Source organism: Artibeus jamaicensis, unplaced genomic scaffold (assembly GCF_021234435.1).
Source record: "Artibeus jamaicensis isolate MK-2021 breed Jamaican fruit bat unplaced genomic scaffold, CSHL_Jam_final scaffold_369, whole genome shotgun sequence".
Lineage (NCBI taxonomy): Eukaryota > Metazoa > Chordata > Mammalia > Chiroptera > Phyllostomidae > Artibeus > Artibeus jamaicensis.
Window position 1 is genome coordinate 7,907,086 of NW_026522042.1, and position 21,054 is coordinate 7,928,139.

Below are 21,054 nucleotides of genomic sequence, written 5' to 3' on the forward strand. Positions count from 1 at the left end.
TCAAGGGCTTCTCAGCAGAAAAAAGCATTTTTCACACAGCATCACTGTGAAATGCTCTTCAAATAAAGGGTTTAGAAATAAGTTGTTAATTATAAAAATAATATACCTCCCCCCAAAAAATAATAACCCCTGACCTTACTCTATGAATAGACATCCTATTTCCCAAGCAGGGAGCAAGTAGAACAAGACTGACACATAAGAGATTGCTCAATATTTCCAGATTATTTGAACAAGTATTTCATGTTAGGAAAGATATAAAATTTACACTAATACAAATTTTTAAAAATCAGTAATTGTATTTTTTTGTATGAAAATCATATTTCATTTGGCTCAAAGCCCTACCCAGAAGCCAACAAAGAGGAGAAAAGTCCCCATACGAACCTTTGATCGACTGTGACTGTGTTTAAAATAAAAGTTGTGCAATAAATAACAATGGAGTAATTATACAGAAAAATCTGGCCCAGTAATTGGCCAAGCCAATTAAAGAATCATTAGATTTTAGGGCAGAATAAAAGAGCACAGAAACTTTAGGGAAGGGCAGCTCCTGGGGCAGAAGCGGAGAGGGTGCACCTCCTTTTTCCTCCTCCTGTGAGACCACTGGGTGACCTTTTTGCTAATCGCCACCCCGTAGCTCTGCCGCCCTGGTCCAAAGCATCCTTTCCTTCCCAGGCCTCCATGAAAAGACCAGGTCACTAAGGGATTAGATCTGAGCTTTTTGTCCTCCAGGGAAGCAGACCACTAAACTAATGGAAGCCAAATTATGAAAAATTTGTCACACAGATTCCTAACACTTTATTGCAGTCCTTAGGGGCACATATATTTCAGAATTTGTAGTTCTTCAGATTTTAGAAAAGCATTACCATGACAATAGCCCACAGTCAGAATCATTAATATTTCTGGAAAAAATGTATAGCTGTCCACACTACATAAAATAAGATTACAAATAGCTTTAAAACGGCTCCGTTTGGGGTTTTGCCACTAATGAGTCGGCACCAAATTTAAAAACTAAAACTCCAGTTTTCAGAGTTGTTAGACTTTGGATTTGTGAATAAGGAATTGTGGAACTTTACTTTAATGTATTATCCACCATTGAGGATTTTTAAAGTGAGGCAGTGTTTTAGCCCAAAGTCACCAACACTGCATATATATAAGAACAGAGGGCATGTCTTGGGAGCTAAAGAGAAAGTTTTTGGTTAAAGAGAGCTTATCTTGTGACCTTTTAATCATAACCTACAAATTATTTGCTGCTCTATTACAGTCACATTATTCAATGTATACCCTTTTTAAAAAGATTCCCACGGGATGATCCGTCCAGGTTAAAGAATAGAAGCTAAATTTCTATTCTCCCCTACATAGTAAAATGTTGCAAATGCATTTCTCTTATTCTAGGTGAGAAATTCCACCCTCCTCCTCATCCAAACCATGTGTGAAAAATGCTACATTGAAGCCAGGGAAGGATGGCCGCTGATCCATTACGTCTTCTCCCAGTTTGCAATGTCCAACGAGAGTCTGGTATGAAGAGGGAGCAGTTTCAAGTGCTGCTCTGTAACAGGCGTGGGTGGCTTGACTGCACTTTGAGAGAAAGGGCTGGGGTTTGATGCAACAACTGAGTTAGAAGCGATATTTAACTTTCATCATTTTTATCATAAGCTTTTCAGCCTCTAGTGTTATCAGTTCCCTTTCACTGACATCACTTCTGACCCGGACAAAACACAAGGCAGTTAAATCACAGTTTTTCCTAAAAAGGAGGCAGCCTGGCCCCCCAAGGCTGGCGGGTGATGTGGGGAGAGGCAGAGAAAATGAGCTGTTAGAATTAGAGAGAACAGTACTTGTTGCACTGGGGGTAGCTTCGTTTGTAAGATCTCAGTGATTTCAGCAAGTTTGTCACGACTGAAATTGCAGTCCACTCCACAAGGAGGCATTACCTGTGACATCTTTGGTCCCAGAGAAAATGGCGAAGGCCTGCAAAGCAGAGGGAATGTCCATGGTTCAGGAACCTCACCATTTGCTTTTCAGCTTCAGCCAGGGGTGTTTTTTCTAACCCGTTCATCCAAGAAGCATTTCAAAACAGGGACCAGATGCTGAAGACCAAGGTGGCTGGGCCCCTGGAGCCCCTGCTGCTGAGTGACTGCATTCTGCACCCAGGGTCTTAGAGCACACCCCTGTACAGTCAGAGGGGACCCACAGGAGAGAGCATTAACAAGCCACCTTTTTCACATTTCTTAAAGGAGAAACCAAGGAAACCTATCTCCCAAGAGGATGAAAAGGGAGAGCAGTCTGTCCGGGAAACAAGCCTGGAGGTCTTAAAAGCGCTGGACCCACTGGTCATTGGGATGCCTCAGGTGAGGGGTCTTTGTCCCCCCTTATAGTTACTCTGATCATCTTTCCAAAGCTCCGCCCATTTGGGAGCAAAGACACAACTGTGCGTGTCATCGGCTTTTTGATGCTCTGACTACAGGAAGGTGCCTAGCACATAGTAGGTACCCAAAGACAGGTATGGAATTACTCAATTAATTAATCTCTTATAACTGGGATAGCAAATGAGAGTTTGTAAGTACCCTAGTACATCTCTCCTTTTCTTCCCCTGACATACCTGGACATGGTGTTAATTGTTCAGTGGTGGTTCTAATGCAGTGAATGCTAAACATCCCCACTCATCTGGGGACATGTTAAAAGCTCATATTCTCAGGCCTCACTTGAAGCCTAAAATAATCTGAACCTCAGGAGAGGGGCCTTGGAATCTGCATTTTGCTTAAGCTAAACAACTAGAGAAGGGATTTAGTGGTCAGAAGTACGTGGTAAAACCAGGAGACAGTGAAAGACCACCTTAAGTGGACCAGAGGCTTTATCTAGCTGGGGCACTTCAGCGGACCCAGCGAGGCAGTGCCCGGGCCACTTCCTCGTAATGAAGAATTGGTCATGCTGCCCCACGTTCTAGCGACTGCCTGTGGAAAAACACCAACCAACCCTTACTACAACTAGCAGTGAATGTGCTGTGCAGAGATTTTGTTTAATCATTTTGTTTTGATTTGGCCTGAAGAGCAAACTAATAAGTGGGAAAAATTCTTCAAATCAGAAGCAAACCCACAGTGAGGACCTAGAAAAAGTAATGGAAAAGAATAAGCAATCCTTGCATCTTGGCCTGTTTTCCACAGGTGCTCTGGCCAAGAATCCTGACTTTCGTGGTACCTGCGGAATACACGGGGACCCTGGACCACCTCTTCAACATCATCAGGATTCTGATTATGGCAGAAGAGAGAAAGAAGAAGAATGCCGTGGAGTCGACGGCCCTTGTCCTCTCTACGGGAGCTGGTTTGTACATTCGGAAACAAAGCAAAACATTTCTCTTGTCTGAGACTCGTTTTCAGAAAGTCTGCGGGGCTTTGGTTGCCCCCCAAGCCCCGACCTGAAACTTTCCAGCCCCCACAGCAATCATGCACATTTGCTTTCTCTTTCTAGTGAAACTCCCTTCACCGCAGCAGCTCCTGGCCAGACTCCTGGTGAGTGAGTTACAAATAAAACAGTGTGGGAGAAATGGAAGCCAGTATTGGTAACTGGGTTCTGAGTAAATGCTAATAAAAACTACAGCTATTCCAAACAAATACAAACACTAAAGGCATAATAAATGTTCTACTATACTAATGATACTCATGAAAGTTTATAATTGCCAAGATTACCTTCTCACTCGGAAGTGCTTGTTAAACTTCATGATTTTAAAATTAGCATAAACTGAATTTGATCCATAAGTACTGTTCAAACAATGTACACATCCGTTGTTCAGATTGCATTTTCTTTTTTGCCACACATGTATTATTTACTCAAGCACTATTTCCACGTGCCCTTCTTTAATTAATAAATATATCTGTGTTGGTACCTTTTATTTATTTCTGCTCTAGAATAAGTACAAATGGGCTGTAGTAATTTATTAAAAGAATAGCTAATGTAGGAATCAAGGGAATCCAGGACAATAGTAAAAGGGAAAATGTAGGTGGCCTTTATTTAAACTTTTTTATTGTTGTTCAAGGACAGTTTTCTGCCTTTTCCCCCACCCCTCCCACCACCCCAACCTTCCCCACCTCCCTCCCTTGTTTCCATCCCCCCTCTTGTTATTGTCCATGTGTCCCTTATAATTGTTCCTGTAAACCCTTCACCCTTTTCCCCTATAATACCCTCCTTTCTCCCCTCTGGTCACTGTCAGCCTGTTCTCAATTTCAGTGTCTTTGGTTATATTTTCCTTGCTTGTTTGTTTTGTTGATTAGGTTCCTGTTAAAGGTAAGATCATATGGTATTCGTCCCTCACCACCTGGCTTATTTCACTTAGCATAATGCTCTCCAGTTCTATTCATGCTGTCGCAAAGGGTAGGAGCTCCTTCTTTCTTTCTGCTGTGAAGAATTCCATTTTGTAAATGTACCATAGTTTTTGATCAATTTATTTACTGGCAGGAACTTAGGTTGCCAATGATACCTCAGACAAGGGTTTGATCTCCAAAATATATAAAGAACTCACACAACTCCACTCTAAGGAGTCAAGCAACCCAATTAAAACATGGGCAAAGGACTTGAACAGACAGCTCTCCAAGGAGGACATACAGAGGGTCGAGAGACACGTGAAAAGATGCTCAGTTTCGCTAGCTATCAGAGAGATGCAACTTAAAACCACAATGAGATACCACTTCACACCAGTCAGAATGGCCATCATAAACAAAGCAACAAACAACAAGTGTTGGAGAGGTTGTAGAGAAAAAGGAACCCTAGTACACTGTTGGTGGGAATGCAGACTGGTGCAGCCACTGTGGAAAACACTATGGAATTTCCTCAAAAAACTTAAAATGGATCTGCTTTTTGACCCAGCAATTCCACTGCTAGGACTATATCCTAAGAACCCTGAAACACCAGTCCAGAAGAACCTATGCACCCCAGTGTTCATAGCAGCACAATTTACAATAGCCAAGTGCTGGTGGCTTTTTATAAAAGTTTTTCCTTGTAACATTTATCTTTTAAGTTATATATATATATATATATATATATATATATATATATATATAACTGTTACATGTAACAGTAAAGGTAGGTGGCCTTTTAAAGTTGACCAGCATTTTCTCTTCTGTCCTTCAGGTAATATCCATGCTTGCCAGTTTAGGGCAGTTACGTGGTGCTGGTGCAATAGGACTTTTGAAGATTCTGCCTGAGATAATTCACCCCAAATTGGTAAACCTATGGAAAACGTGCTTACCCGAGCTCCTGAAGCCTCTGGAAGGTACGAGGGGCTGTGATCAGTCTTTACCCAAGGAGACAAGAACACAAAGAAAGGAGGCATCACTCCTCTGAATAAAGCCATTATGTTCATTTTAAGCAATCACAACAATGAACTCGATATACAAGGTGGACCGCTGTATTTTTCCTTGATTGCTCACCTTCTGTTTCTTTATCAGATAACTTCTACTGCAACAGGACCTGGTAGCTGACATCCTTAGCAGGAGCTTTTACTTTTGCCCTGGTCTTTTTCTTGTACTTAGACAAACTCTGTTTTGGTATTGTTCTAAAAAGTTATTATTCATGTTAGAATATGAAAATAATGTTCATTTCAGTAGTTACTGTTGAAATTAGCAAAAAGTCTAGATTTTCATATGGATTGAAGACCCTCTTCCTACCCGTCTAGCACTTGAAAGTGGGCAACATGGTACATTTCATCTGACATAACCATTCCGTGTGAAAGCAAAGCTTGAAATGGGACTTTGGCATCCTCTGGGGACCTTGGAAGGGAGCAATTGAGCCTGGATTTGGGGGGCAGTCATGGCATTAATTTCTCTTTCCAGGAAAGAATGCTAGTGTTGTCCTGTGGGAAACCATGCTGCTTCAGGTAAGGGTAATACCTGGGCTAATTGTTGATGATGGGGTGATGAAATCAGCCAGAGTTACCCATCTGGATTCCAAATGGTGGTCAGCAACATTTGCTTTCCTTAGGAAAAGGACTAAAATGTTAAAGTGATCACTTAAGAATTATGCTCATTGAATCACCATAATTTAAGCAACAATCTTTAGTTTCCATTTTGATTAAGATTTTAAGACAGTTTAGAATGTTTCACTTACCAATATTTTTCTCTGTGTCTTTCTGAAATCTTCTCCAATTTTCAGGGCTTTTGTTTTTTCTGTCCTTACAATTGCATTCTTTTGCCATTCACATAAAGAAACACAGACTAAACCCATTTTTGCTTCCATGCTTCTAAATGCAACTCCCTTTCCTCCTCTGTGTTTGTTTCTCACTCTTTCCTGATTTCTAAAAACCAAGGGGCCATGTTGCACCCTTTTTCAGAAAAAGAATCTTCTCTCATGAAAAACTTTTTGGACTTTTGCAACTAACCAGAGCCCCAAATGATGCAAATTCCCAAAATGGTAAATTGCAGACAAGAGTTATACATTGGGTTTACAAGGAGGATTTTGATTTCAGGAGCCTACAAGGGGTCAAGAAGCCCATGAGCAGGGAGCTCTTGACCTAGCAAAGGAATTACATGCGTTTCTTTTATTTTTTACTTTTGAGGGATTTCTTTTTTTAAATTGCAATTTCTTTTTGGTATTATTTTGTGTTGGTTTCAGGTGTATAGCATAGTTAAACAGTCACATACTTTACAAAGTGTTCCCTCCAGTATTTCCAGAACCCAGCTGGCACCATACATAGCTATTACGATATTACCGATTCTAGTCCCTGTGCTGTAGTTTACATCCCTCTCACTATTTTGTAACTCACATACAGCTTCTTGTAAAATGTCAACTTCCAGTGACCTCTCCACAGCACCTCCACTTCCCATCACCAGCCCTTTTAGAGTCAGAATCTCAGGGCGGAGGGTTGGGTGGGTGTAAGAATCGACAAATTTTAAAGGCTCCCACAGTGATTTTTACCCACTATCCAGTATGAGATGTAAAAGCCACTGTCTCCTCTCCTGGTTATTAATTCTAGGACCTACCTCTTCTCCCTATTCATGTTTCTTTTATCCTCCACCCCACCACACCTCCCCATCAAAATTCCTACCTTATATCCCCCTGCTGCCATTTTAAAATAATTGTTCTTATTAGGAAGAAAGTTTCTTTCCCTAGAGAGAAGCCTCGAGGACAGGTTTTCCCCCTCTTCCAATCTTGTGCATGCTTCTACATTTCTTTCAAAACTCTTTGCATGTACCTTCTTCTCCATCAGCTTCCAGGGCTGTTTAATTTTTTTTCTCTTCAAAGGATCCACTCACTGCATGAGTTCTTATGAAGCAAATGCATACAGGCTTTTTCATTGGTTTTGAGATTAAATGTCCTTTTGTAGACTTAGAAGAAAATAGGTAAAATAATAGATGTTAGAAATTGCAGTGGCTTTTGTCCTCCAAAAAGACACCAACCCCTTTTAATGTAATTGTTCAATGAGGAAGGACATGGCTTCAGGTGACTGATTGCGGCCTTGGCTCAGAACAGTTGGTGAAATTGGGAATATTTAGTCATTAGAGCTGAAGTTAGCAAAAAGTGCCCGTATATCTAGTTGGTTTTTAAAGACATTTATTTCTTTGTTACAAAAATGTCCCTTTTTTAAAGTAGATAATAAAGCAAACTAACATTGACTAATGGCATTTTTCCAAATCTATTCACAACTTGAAAAACCTTAACTTCAATTTAAGTTTCAGGATAGATTATTTTTTTTAAAGTTTTTAAGCAATTTTTATTTAAGAAGAAAAAGAGAGGCACTGACCCGGAGTTACTTCCACATTCTGTGTAACTTGTTCCTAATGGGGATTCAGAACATGATGGAATATGGCTTTTAAAATAAATGAAGAGTAAAAGTCCTGAAATAAATAGTTTTTAAATGAGAAATGGAATAACCTCATTTAATACATATTCGTACTTTTGAAAAATAAGATAACAAAAAAGGACCAAGAAAGCACACTAAATAGTCACATGTGTATCTGACTTCCACTTCCTACTGCAGTTGCTCAAAGAATCTTTATGGAGGATCAATGATGTAGCCTGGACCATTCAGCTGAGCCAGGATTTCAACCAGCAAATGGGCAGTTACAGCAACACCTCTGTTGAGAAGGTTGGCGTCCAGCGGGGAGACCTTAGCTCTACCTTATACTGTAAAATGGCCACTCAAGTTCCAATTTGTCTATACTGCTATCAAAATGAGGGAAGAATTGTTAGAAAATACTACCTTCTCTTATCTTACTCTGGTCCAAAAGCTACTCATGGGGCCACAGCTGTCTGAGAGTAAAACTGAGAGATATTGTGTTTTCAGGATGGATATGTGCTCACTGAAATTCAGGGTTCTGTTCTAGAGAAGGAGGAAGAACAAATACTGGAAGGCACATACCAGCCCCGCTATAGCACTTAGCACACAGCTTATGTCCAGAAAAAAAAATCTCCTAGAGTTTAGCAAAAACTTAGAGCTAAAAGAACGCTCAAAGGCCAGTTCTTTCATTCCTCTGTCTCCAACTAGCCTCTACCTAACAGTCCCCACTGTAGCCATCCATTTTGAATGGGGTTTGAATGCACTTTCTACAGCTTGCTCCTCTTGTAGCTTTAGGTAAACTGCTTAACCTCAGTATACTGGCCAATAAAATAGAGATTATTCGCACCTCCACGAGGTGTGGTGTTATGAGGATTCAATGAGATAAAGTATATAAAGTCATCTTGCTTTCCAACTTTTAACATTCTGTTTCTTGTCTTTTGTTTCCCAGAAATTCCTTTGGAAAGCCTTGGGAACCACCTTAGCATCCTGCCAAGACACAAACTTTGTAGGCTCACAGATTAAGGAATTTCTGATTGCTCCCAGCCAACTGGGGGATCAACGACAGGTAGGACCCCTTTCTCTCAATTCCCTCTTCTGACAGTGGTAAGTAAGTCCACCCAGAAAAACCTGTCAGTCTCATGACAAAGTCTTACTCGTCTAGAATTATCCATAGGTAACTTCAGAATAGCCCAACAAATTTTTACAGAAAAGTGACACATCCCCTGTCCAAATATCAATGCCTTATTATTTAACCATGTTTACAAAAATATTGAAAAATGAGTTTTATCATTCTTACTTAACAAGAGTATCTTTTAGCATATTTGGACATTGGCTTTATAACTTGAATGTGATCACAAGCTTCAAAAGCATTGAGTTTACAGGGTTAATGTAAACGTACATACCAACAGTCCTCAACCTAGAGAGAATATAAGTATAACCTGGAAAGCATTGCAAGTGTTGCAAAAACACTTTTACCTACCCCTACCCTAGCCTAGGCTGGAGAGCATATTTGAGTGTGGAGGAAGGAGAGGACGTCCGTTTAAAAAACAAAACAAAACAAAAACAACTCTCTGGGTTAATGAGGATCACCAAGTAAAAATAGTCATTGGGTTGTGTTATATACTCTCCTCAGGAATTCCAAGGTGTTTAGGGTTCCTTTCCCCATATTAAATGTCCAGATACCACCAGACTTACTAAAGTTTTGAAGTTGCTTTTTTTGCTATTATTTCTTTTGTCCTAATCAAATGTTTGGTTATCCATTATTACCCTTAGTATTATTGCTAACACCATCTTCCCTACCCTGGTTGCCATTTCATTTCTGCTATAAACTAGGAAATAAAGTTTATTTTGGATATAAGCATGCAATAAGGGGTCTGAGGAGTTTACAAACTTCATGACATCCATTTGAGCTTCTTTAATTCCTCTTCTGCTTAACTTCACTTCAAGTTTCAGAGTGTCCCACACACTTGCGTCTCCTAGTAAGTGATCTCTGAACGGGGAACATGTCGGCACATGATATTTGTAATCCTGAGGCCTGTTGACTTTCCGGCTCCTAAGCATGACTCTCACTCACATAACACCAGACTTCAGATTACAGTGAGTGAGACTAGCTGGATTCAGATCTTGGCTTCAGTATATCCTTGGCTTAGCTATCCTCCTTAGGTTCCCCAAAGTAAAATAAGGGAAAATAAAATGCTTCTGGTGAGCAGTTTCAGAGGAAGAGGTTTGTGGCAGACTCTGGCCAGCAGAGTATGGCCGTTGTGATTGAAGATGAGAATAAGTACACAGGCTACGGCAGTCCTGTGGAGAAAAGAAGGGACAGGATGGCCACTCTCTCAAGAGGAGAGAGCCCCGACCCTTGCCTAGACAAGCTTTTATTGTTTTTCTTGGGTCTTGCATCAAAGGATTCATTATCTATTACATAGAATATTATTGTCTACATTTTAGGTACGATCAAGGAAATGAAAATAACAAGTGCAGAAGGGAAAGGCGGCGAGCTGATTAGCTCTGTCTTTGGGAAAGTTCACACAGGCTTTGGAAATTACCTTGAAGACAGGCGATATACATTTACTGTTTCAGACCAGGGTGAGGAAGTTTTAGCAAGAGCAAGCCATAACAGTCTGGACGCATTTTCTAGGCATGATTCCCATGGGAAAACTCAGTTTGAAGGTCTGGCTCCTGCCTACCACCTCACTTCTGTAGGTTTTCCGTACAGAGCTGAGTCACATTTGCCAGACCAAAATAAACCGGTCCCCTACAAAGGTTTGAAATTGAGAATTGCTATGAGGAACTAGAGAGAGGCATTGAACTAAGTGAAGACAGTTGGGGATTTGTGCAGACTCGAGGGCCCTGCTGGGGTTGCAGTCACCTTCTCCCACCACCAACTGTCTCTGCGGTGTCACCTTTTTGAGTAGCATCTAGAAGATGAGGGGTAGGCATAGGTGACAGGTAAATTGGAGAGTCAGATTATTGCAGAGCTTGGGTTTTACCAGATTAAATGACAGAAAGATAAGGGCACATAGGAAAGCCGGGGAAGAAACAAGAAGGAAGATGGAGTGGGAGAGGAGAAACACAGAGCATCGTGGGGTGAGAACACAGCAAGGTAAAAAACACAGAGAGGATTATATCTCTGGCCATGACCAAGGAACATAGCAATGTCAGGCTACAAGCTTTGGGGGATTTTTCTAAGCATTGTCTGGTGATGGAGGCTAGGTGGCCTGGTACCTGAGGACTAAGAATGGTGCTGGATGAGACCATGGTAACAGTGGTCTGGTCCCTGGGTTCTCTAGCAGGGCTGTGCAATCAAACCAAATGAAACAGGATTTGTGAGCAAATCACCATGAAGGTACTGTGATGAAATCAGCCGGGGGCAAAAGAGATGGAGAGCAGAAAAGGTGGGTAGGAGAGAACATAGCCAAACAAGAGCTACCTGTGGCTTTCAAAATCAAATAGGGGAGGGATTTAGAGGAACAAGTATAAGGACACAGGGACAACTTGGGGGGGGGGAATGGGAGGGAGGTGGGGAGCACGGGGCAGGGTGGGCTGGGATGGGAGTAATAGATAGAAAACTGTACTTGAAAAATAATTAAATTAAAAAATTAATTAATTAAAAACACCTTAACCACTTAAGATAAAATTTCAGCCACAGAGTGATCCTTTTCAAATGTCAGTCAACTCGAGCTCAAAAGACCCCACCAATCTAAGACTAAAAGTCTGAAATCTTGAATATGACCTAAAAGGTTCTACTGGAACCAGCCTGCGCCTCTGCTTTGACCTCATCTTGCGGTGTTTTCCTCCTGGGTCATCCACTCAGGCCTCCTCAGTTGTCCCGGGGCCTCGGCTCTTACTTTCTCTCTATTTGGAGCTCTCCTTCCCAGAGTCCAGCAACTCACTCCCTCATTAATTCCAGGGCTCTGCTCCATATCACCCCACCAATGAGGTCTTCTCTGGCTGCCATATTTAAATTTCAAACTTTCCCCAACCAATAGCAACTGCACCTTTTTTTCTGCTTCTTTTTTCTCCATCACATTTATTGCTATCAAAACACTGTATATTTATACTTACTGAATTTGTGTTTATTTAATGTCCCTTCCCTGCCACTTCCCTTAGTTGCGTACTCCACAAGGACAAGGAGTTGGATGTGTGTTTTTTACTTTGGCATCCCCAACACCTATAAATGTGACTGCCACATAATAGGTGCTCAGTAAATATTTGTTGAATAAGTGAAGGGTTAAACTCAAAATCTCCTTTTCTGATTTTAGGGAGTAACTTCTATTTTAGGATACTGTGCCGAGAACCACATGGATACTGTTTTAAAAGTTCTTAAAACATTCCAAGATCAGGAAAAGAGTTTCATGAATCGATGTAAGGTAAAGCAAAACAACAACAACAAAAACAAAAACAATTCTCTTCTCCAAAGCTTTTGATCATATTGTACTTAATTCCAGTCCTTAGGTCTTTATTCCAGGTCAGAACAATCAGCTGGATAATAAGGCTACTCTATTTTCTGTCACTAATGCTGACCCTGACAGTCCTAAGTAGCTCTGTATGTGCTCATGTTTGTCCCTACTAGCTGTTCTGGCCTAACAGAGCTCCCATTGTGTACGCCCAGCCTCGTCTGAAGGAGACAAATTTGATGAGTAAAAAGAAACCCAAGCCTCCTCGCAGAAAGTTCTGTTAAAGCCTGACCCATCAACAACATGGTCCAGGGTGTTTAAATCTGGACAAACAAGAGTATCTGTTTTAGACAAATTTTCCTCATCGCAGTCTCATTTCTTCACCCCTGTACTTGTCCGTAGGATTGGGGAAAGACATAAGAGGAAAAGAACCCCCTTCTGCTATGTTTTTCATGCCTCTCCTTGTCCTCAGGGTATTTTTTCTGGGAAAAAGAGCCTGAGCAAGACTGATGTCATGGTCATCTATGGAGCCGTGGCCCTCCACGCTCCCAAGGCTCAGCTCCTCACCAGGCTTGATCAAGACATCGTATCCCAAGTCCTGTTTCTTTATGGCCAGTGCTCTCAGGTAATGACCAAGAGAGTCTGCTTTTGTTCCCATAGCAGGGTTCCCAAACCCTGGAAGGGCTCAGTCCTTGGGAATCTTCATGCTCAAAGGGACAGGCTGAAGGCAAGACAGGATCTGGTATGTATGGGAGCTAAGAGTCAGGTAATTTTTTCTCTCCTACACCCTACCACTCCCATGATGCCCTCTCAAACCAATTGTACCCGTAGTGGTCTTACCCACCTTTGAACTTCAAGCAATTATTCCCATTCTACTTTAAGGCAGCTGGTGTATTAATTGCTTGTAGTAGCCTCTAAAATGTTACTAATAGTATGTCATTCATCAGTCTCCCTGGTCTACCTCATTGTCCTGTTTCCCCCTCCACATTCATCCCAGCCACCCGACTGTCATTGCCACTCCTCAAACATGCCAGGAGTGCTCTGATTCTAACTCAGAGCCACCGAACTGAGTTAGGATTCATCCCATCACTTTTGTGCCCCATAGCACTTTGTGGATGTTTAATGAAGGGCTTCATACCATATGTATTGTCAATTCAGCCATTTTGGGAACTAGTACCAATTTAGCCACCTAAGAATCACCTAGGGATCAAGTTTAAAACAGCTTCCCAGAGCCTCTTTCCAGGGAGGTCAATTCAGTCGAGCTGGGTGAAATACGACATCTGTATTTTTCAAAGGTTTATGAATGATCCTTACCCATAGCCAGGTTTGGGCAGCTATCACTGATTACGTACACATCTGCTTCTCCCACTAGATGTCGGCATCTTGACTTTAGAGACTGTAGCTTATGCTCCTTTATCTCCTCTGCTGTGCCTTCCAGAAGCCACCTGTTTGATAAATCTGTGCTCTAGACTTCTATTCATGTGTGTACAGGATAAGAATGGAGTCACAGGGAGCTCGTGAAATACAGATATAAGCCCATGCTAGCAGAAAGATGCAGGGCAGTGATTCTGACGCCTCAGACACATGAGGATTTTTATCTGGAGTCTGTTATAAATAGAGATCTTTAGGGAATCATAGTCTCCCAGGATGGATCACTGAATCTGGACTTTTACCATGCTCCTGAAAAGACGATTCTGACATGCCCAAAATCTGGTGCACAATGATGAGACTAGAAAACATAATTTAAAAAAATGACACTTTATGTTATGTTCATTTTCAGTCAATCACTGAGGCAAATTATGGTGAAAATAAGAGAGGAGATAAAGATGTTTTAGGTAAAGATGACTGTCCACTTTCAAGGTACAATTGATTTTCCTGTAACACACACGCACTAACTAGTGCAAGAAAAACACACAGGGCATGTGAGGAAATGGGTTGAGGGCACATTTTTTAAAAACCCATCAGTGACACATTAAAAGAAACAAGAATCTATCTTTAAAATAATTTTAAAAAATAGTTAAATATATAACAATAAATATGGCCCTTTTCTTTGAAAAACACCAAAAGTCAATTGTGAAAGTTGTAAAATATTATAAAAGAGTGGCAAAGAAAAGTTACCTGAAGTCTGACAGACAGTTGTAATACCAGACTTGGACAGGAAGTGCTCACACACAATAAGCTGAGGCAGCTGGCAGATGTGCTAAGGGGTGAGTGTGAACATTTTTACATGGCTTGGTTCAACTAGGGCACCATTCTGCTCTTACGGACACAATTGTGCATACTGAAATGCAACTCCAAATTGCTACAGGTATTCCCCCATACATCAATCTCACTGCAACGAATCTGCATTCTCAACACAAACATCAGAGTAGAACCTACTGTATCCAGTTCCAAAGTGAGCTGCTCTATTCACTTTCCTTTTAGAAGATTTCGCTGCTCATTTCACTAAGAGCCTTCCCACCCATCCACGAAGCCTGAAACCCAATGGTTTGGCATCCTCCCCCTGCCTCCTGTAGAGCAGCCACGACTCACCCAAGGGAAAGGTTCTGCCAACAAACAAGCCACACTTTGAAAATGGGGGGGGGAGTGAGCAGACCCCACTCTTTGGTGAGACGGGGTGCCCCACTTCTCCGTGTCCTTCAGGCTGACGGACGGGTCTTTTGCTGGGGTGTGGGAACTCTCTTACAGCTTGCTCCAGTATCTGTTTTTGCCTTTGAATTTCCAGGTCCTGGGCATGTCTGTGATGAACAAGGTATGTGGCATATTTGAACACAAATGCTGCCCCCATAGATTCCTCTGGATTGGATTCTGGAGGAAAGCATCCCAGTATATAAGTAATGAATCCAATTCTCCAGCCAGAATTGCAGAGCCTAGCCTAGGACCGAACAGGTTGCTCCATTTGGTTCCAGGTAGTTCGGAAGTTAGACTGTAAACTGTGGACTGTGACCCGCCAGTATACCATGGAATTAATTTCATAGATCACAACCAGCAACATTTTTATAGTGAAATAAAAGAGAAATAGGAGAGCACATTGTACATAGCAAGAAGTATCCTAAAACTTTTATAGACAGATAGATATAGAGCTATGTTTCATGTAGATGCTGGGTGGAATTGTAAACTGTTCCCTGTTCCGGTTTATGGTCAAAAAGCTTGAAAGCCACTACCCTAGAGAAACCTCAGTCTGTCAGGTGGTTGGGAGAGGGGGGTGTTTTTCACTTTCTCTGCAACTTCCACCCTAGACCGAGGTAGAGATGGCAATAGGGGCAGAGATTCTCACTCCGTCTGGGCATACATTTCAAGCCTATGTTTACAGAACCAGGGACACTGCCTAAGACCCGGCTTGTACTTTGAATCATTGTGCTTTAGGACATGGATCTGCAACTGAGTTTCACAAGAAGTATCACTGAGATCGGCATAGCCGTCCAAGACACCGGGGATCGGGGGTTCAAGTTTTCCTACAAAGAGCAGCTGCTCGGTCACATGCTGGTGAGTGAGCAGAGAGGATGTGGGTGAGGCTCTGAGAAGTCCATTCCCAAGGGTGCAGGGCTGTCTTTTTACAAATGGGTGAGACTAACTCGCCAGTCCCAAGGAACGGATCCCTGCTGCATTTCTGCCCGAGGGCACCCAAGGGTCCCATGAAGTCGCAGTTACGCCTAGAAGCTCACTCGATCCTTTCTGAACCATTTTGCCTCCTTGTCTGTGTGGCAGGACCTCGTCAGGGACGAGCCCCTGGATTCCTTAGCCAGCCCTGTTCGGTGGAAAGCCTTAATCGCCATCAGATACCTCAGGTAGAGAACTTTCTGTTGTTCTCATTGGAAAAAAACCCAAACATTTCTTCCATGTCCTTCGGATTTGTGGCTCAGTGCAGACCCTGGTGCACCCTCCCCAACATGAACAAGTAGGTCCCTGCAAATAGGGGCCTTTTCTCTTCCTGGAGTTGGAGAACTGACAGGCTGGTCATTTGATGACCGCCAGAGACTAAAGAGCTACTGAGAGGAATCATGATTATTGAGACTGGGAGACTGGAATTTCTGTGCCAAAGGAAATTTTTCTTCCCAGGTCTAGACCTGTAGGAAGATTTTGATCTTCACATGAACAAAATTGCAAAAGCTCTAATCACATCTGGTTAGTTAGTAGCAATAAATATGAAGCAGAAAGTAGTTTTAAGTAAATTTTAAAAATCATATTTCCTCCCTGCAATAAAAGAAATACAAGTTCATTGCTAAAACTTGGAAACTATAGGAAGTTCTTTGAAAAATGATAAAATCACCCCTATTTTCAACCCTTCTTTTCAACATTTTGATGTTTTCTTCAAGTCTTTTATACATAGTGCTCTGTATTGATTAGTTCTGATCCTACTCTGCATATGCTTTTTCATCCTGTTTTTTTCCTTACTTCACCTTTTATATTTCCAAATTATTGACAATGCTTCACAAACATCATTTTTTCATTAAAATGTTAAAAAGTTTTAACTGTGTTGAAATACATATAACATAAAGTTATCATGTTAGTCATTTTTGAGTGTACATAGTTCATTGGTGTTCAGCAGAACCACACTGTGGGACCTATACCCACCATTAAACCACCCTCCATTCCCGCCACCCATCAGCCCTGGAAACCGCCATTCTACTTTCTGTATCTATGAATTCTACCTGTTAGGTACCTTATATAAGTGGAATCGTGCAATATTTAAGGTTTCATGCCTTCTTTACCACACTTAGAATAACGTCCTCAAGGTCTATCCATGTGTCACACAGCAAGCCAGATTCTAAGAAGACAATAATGAACAAAATACGTCCTTGGCCTGAAAGAGTTTGAGCCCACTGGGCAAACAGATGCAAACCACAGCTGCATAATTGCTCTGAAGTGTGGGAAGAGGCACAATAAGGGAAGGCATAGGTTGCCACGTTTACAAAGTGAGGAAAATTTGAAGATGGCTCCAATTAATAAAGATTGAACGTGAATTAAGTATTAACCAGACTCTGGATCAGTGTTCCAATGTAGAAATATAATGCAAGTCACATATGTCATTTTAAATTTCCTAGTAGCCACTTTTAAAAGAAATTAATTTTAGCAATTAGTTTATTTAATCCAATATATTCAGTATATTATTTCAACATGTATTCAATATAGAAAATAATAATGAGCTAATCTGCATAATTTTTCTTACTAAACACTTAAAACCCAGTGTGTTTTAGAATGGCAGAGTATCTTAATCTGAACCAGCCACAACTCACGTGTTCAGTAGCTGCATGTGGCTAGTGGCTGCCCTCACTTGGACAGGACACTTGAAGGCTAATGTCTAACGACAGAAAGCAAATCGGTGTTTGCCTGGGGCGAGATGAACTACCAAGGGGTATAAGGAAAAACTTGCGGTGATAGGAATGTTTTGTATTCATGATCATGGTTGCTCCAGGGATGTAAAAACCATTTCACTGCACACTTTCAATGGAAGTAATTTGTTGTGCCTAAATTATATCTCGGTCAGTTGATTTTGAAAAAGTCAGCCAGACAACGAAGATGAGAAAACTACTGCACATGTACCAACACATCTGCCCCTTTCAATAGAGCTGCTCCAGCCACCCCGACTTTTCCTTCCTGTGGGGGCACCAGTGTCACCCTGCCCGCCTGGGGCATGTCATCACTTTTCATTTTTTCACTCATCTGGTCACTGATAAGAGGTATCAGGTTGTCTTAATTTACATTTATTTAATAACAAATGGAATTGCTCATATTTTATTGAACATTTGCATTGTGCCAAGGTGTATCCAGGTTTGTTCATATCCTCATGTATGTTTTTCTAAAAAGGGAGAGAAGAAGGGATCATGTACTTACCTGTGCATTTGGAATGTCACACATACATTCCAGTGTGTGTGACACCACACATAACTGAGAGGACAGACGAAACTGATAAACTCACTGCTCTCAACTTAGGAATCTCTCCCCGCCCCCCTGCCCACATACACACACACGAGCACTAGTGAAAACAAAAAGGTTCATGTTCATCTACTAAAGGGTTAAGTAATGCAGAGCAAGTGGCAAGCTGCTTGTAACTCTGATGAATCATAATCGAGGCGTATTGATGATGTTCACTAGCACAGTCTCATTCTGTGTCCCCAGTCACGCTCTCCCTGTTTCTGTCACCTCCTTCCTCAGCCTCCCAACATGTCAGAAGGTGTATCTGACCCCTCAGACATGACGGGCAGTTTGGAGGACTCTCCTGGGTCCTGTTTTGTTGGTCATCGTAATGCCCACTCCTCTGTGTGGCTCTCATTTCAGTACGTTAAAACCACGACTCTCACTAAGTGACCACCTTAATATTCTTGAAGAGAACATTCGGAAGCTGGTGCCCCTTCCACCTCTGGAAGACCTCAGAAATGAGGGTGAGACGGACAAGGACAAGGAGCACATTAAGGTAGGTGGAGTGACGCCCAAGTGGAAGGAAGAACCCAGTGGGACCTTCGTCTCGTCCCCCAGCCTCACCCTCCCACTCACGTCTGGTTTCAGTTTCTCTATGAACGGTCCATGGATGCCCTGGGGAAGCTGCTGAGGACCATGATGTGGGACAATGTGAAAGCAGAGGACTGTCAGGAAATGTTCAATGTAAGGCCCCTGCTCAGACTGATCCCCATTGCCCCTAATCTGTACCTCATCTTCTTCACAGGGACACGTCCGGTCTGACCCACTAACCCTCCCCCAACCCACGTAGGGCTGGCCCACTTAAAAATAGCTGGTGGGGAGGTGAGCCCCTGTTCCGGACGAGGCAGAGAGAGGGTGGGACTGAGAGAGAGTGGCAGCAAGAGTGTGAGAACCCCAATGAGGGCATACAAAGGACACTAAGGACAGGACACTTCTTTGACCAACAGCTTCTCCGAATGTGGCTTGTTTCACAAAAAGACTGGGAAAGAGAAAGAGCCTTCCAGATCACCGCAACAGTGCTGACGAATGATGTGGAGGTGAGTGGTCCCCTGGAATGAACAGGCATCAGTGCTTGCTAAGAGCAGGGGACACTGAGGCCCCTGGAATCAAAAACTCTTACGCAGGTTGGGTCTCCGGCCCCAGCCAGAGTGCTTTCCAGAGAGGGGTCTCCCAACCCCAGGGGGTGGCAAGCACCTGGGAACAGCATCTAGTTGTCTTTGCATGCTTGCTTAATTATTTTTCCACTGCCCCTTAGGGACAAGTCCAATATTCGATTTCATTCTAAGGACCTGCAGGGAGAAAACAAGGGACTGAATATCCAGGGTTGGGACTATCCAGAGGGATTATCAAGCCACCCTATTGCCTGGGGGGCCTCCTTTGTCCTGCAGGCGCCAGGGGACTTTAAAATCGGCTCACTCCTGGGCCTTCTGGCCCCCCACTCGTGCGACACCCTGCCCACCATCCGCCAGGCTGCGGCCAGCTGCACCGTCGCTCTGTTCTGTATAAAAGGTGGGTGAGGGACAAACGAAGAGAAAATACTGCTCTCCGTTTTTCCTCCTTGTACCTATGTGTCTCTCTCCTTCCTCTCCTCTGTTTCTTCTTCTCTCTCCCTCCCCTGCTCCCTCCCCAGTTCGTCCATGTCTGAGGAAGTGAGGCCCCATTTCAGTAAGAGAAGAAATATGTTAGAGTGGGAACCTCAGAGGGAGAAGAGAATTTGAATTCCATGATTGTTCTACCTCTTCTTCCTTTAGCCTCCTTTATTTCCCTGAAAGATGCAAAATTCAGGTCTTCAAATACTCTTCGTTAACAAGAAATCTCCTGATTTCTGATTCACTTCAACTCTTTCTCTTGATTGATCAAATAAGCAGAAGTAGAAAGGAAGAGCATGAATATTAAACACCTCCTAGATTTAGTTAACAACTGTAATACGAAATTAAATACCCATTAGATACTCGTGGATGGTGCTCAGTCAGTTTGAGATGAGGTATCTGAGGTTAAAAATGTACCAGTGCCTTGGACTGCTGAACTCATGGGGGGCTGGGCTTTGAGCTCAAGTCTGTGTGACTCTAAAGTCTTTGTGTGTTTGCTGGGCTAGGTGGCCTTCTGCTGAATCATCCAGGTGTGAATTTCCACAATTACTATATATTTCTATATATATTCAAACAACAAACAGAAAGCCATTACAATTTAGGTCTGCTTTTATAAATTGAGATCAACAAGCACCTATGCAGTTGCTGACATTCCAATTACAAGTGACCTTTCCGTCCCCCCACAGCAGCTCACCGCAGGATGAAAGGCTGACGGGGTTGGCAGGACAGTACAGTAGTAAGAGCCTGGGCATCGCTGTCAGGGTGTCAAACAGACCAGGACGCAAGCTCTAACTTCCCTGTTTTTTACTCAGTCATGTAGCCAAATGGCTTCATATTTCTGCCTCAGCTTTCTTATCTGCAAGATAGGGACAGAAACGGGAGAGTCTACCTTAGATGATCTTTTGGAGTAATAAGTGAGGTCAGTGTATGGGAGGATTCAACACAGTGCTCGGCAGGTAGAAACTACTCAGTACATGTTTGTTCTTATGTTCGCTGTCTCATCAGACAGTCCTCAGGGTGTCTGACAGCTGAATTAGCATTGCATCGAAATATAGCCAGCCTCTTCGAGGTCTCTCAGGTCTCTGAACTCTTACCTGTGTCCCCTGCTGTTGCTTTTAGGTGTTCGCCTGGAAATGGAAAGGCTGCAGGATCTGCAGGAAGGGCTACAGTGTGATGACGTGCAGGTCCAGGTCAAGATTTCTTCTAAAATAGCAAAGGTAATAGACACAGAGGCCTGGCAAAGGGATGTCAAGCTTATTTCAGTTGACTTTCAAGTGAGTAAGCTATGTGTATCCCACTATCAAAGAGGGCAGTAGTGTAGCCATCCAGGCTGAACAGGGCACCTTTGTCCTATTGTTTGTGAGCTCGGGTTGACCTGTGCCCAGTTGAT

The 21,054-nt window shown here is 42.5% G+C and overlaps 1 protein-coding gene across 1 annotated transcript in view; it reads left to right on the top strand.

Annotated features, from left to right (window-relative positions):
- Nucleotides 1–21,054, top strand: part of MROH2B (maestro heat like repeat family member 2B) — a 54,229-nt gene that overhangs the window by 17,139 nt on the left and 16,036 nt on the right. Inside the window, exons 15-32 of the mRNA XM_037138506.2 lie at nucleotides 1,390–1,512; nucleotides 2,229–2,342; nucleotides 3,156–3,312; nucleotides 3,460–3,500; nucleotides 5,116–5,257; nucleotides 5,817–5,860; nucleotides 7,961–8,068; nucleotides 8,709–8,825; nucleotides 12,022–12,129; nucleotides 12,629–12,781; nucleotides 14,882–14,908; nucleotides 15,523–15,642; nucleotides 15,865–15,944; nucleotides 18,436–18,571; nucleotides 18,664–18,759; nucleotides 19,023–19,112; nucleotides 19,464–19,584; nucleotides 20,784–20,881. Coding sequence (XP_036994401.2) covers nucleotides 1,390–1,512; nucleotides 2,229–2,342; nucleotides 3,156–3,312; nucleotides 3,460–3,500; nucleotides 5,116–5,257; nucleotides 5,817–5,860; nucleotides 7,961–8,068; nucleotides 8,709–8,825; nucleotides 12,022–12,129; nucleotides 12,629–12,781; nucleotides 14,882–14,908; nucleotides 15,523–15,642; nucleotides 15,865–15,944; nucleotides 18,436–18,571; nucleotides 18,664–18,759; nucleotides 19,023–19,112; nucleotides 19,464–19,584; nucleotides 20,784–20,881 — 1,875 coding nt within the window. The remainder of the gene's footprint in view (nucleotides 1–1,389; nucleotides 1,513–2,228; nucleotides 2,343–3,155; nucleotides 3,313–3,459; nucleotides 3,501–5,115; nucleotides 5,258–5,816; nucleotides 5,861–7,960; nucleotides 8,069–8,708; nucleotides 8,826–12,021; nucleotides 12,130–12,628; nucleotides 12,782–14,881; nucleotides 14,909–15,522; nucleotides 15,643–15,864; nucleotides 15,945–18,435; nucleotides 18,572–18,663; nucleotides 18,760–19,022; nucleotides 19,113–19,463; nucleotides 19,585–20,783; nucleotides 20,882–21,054) is intronic.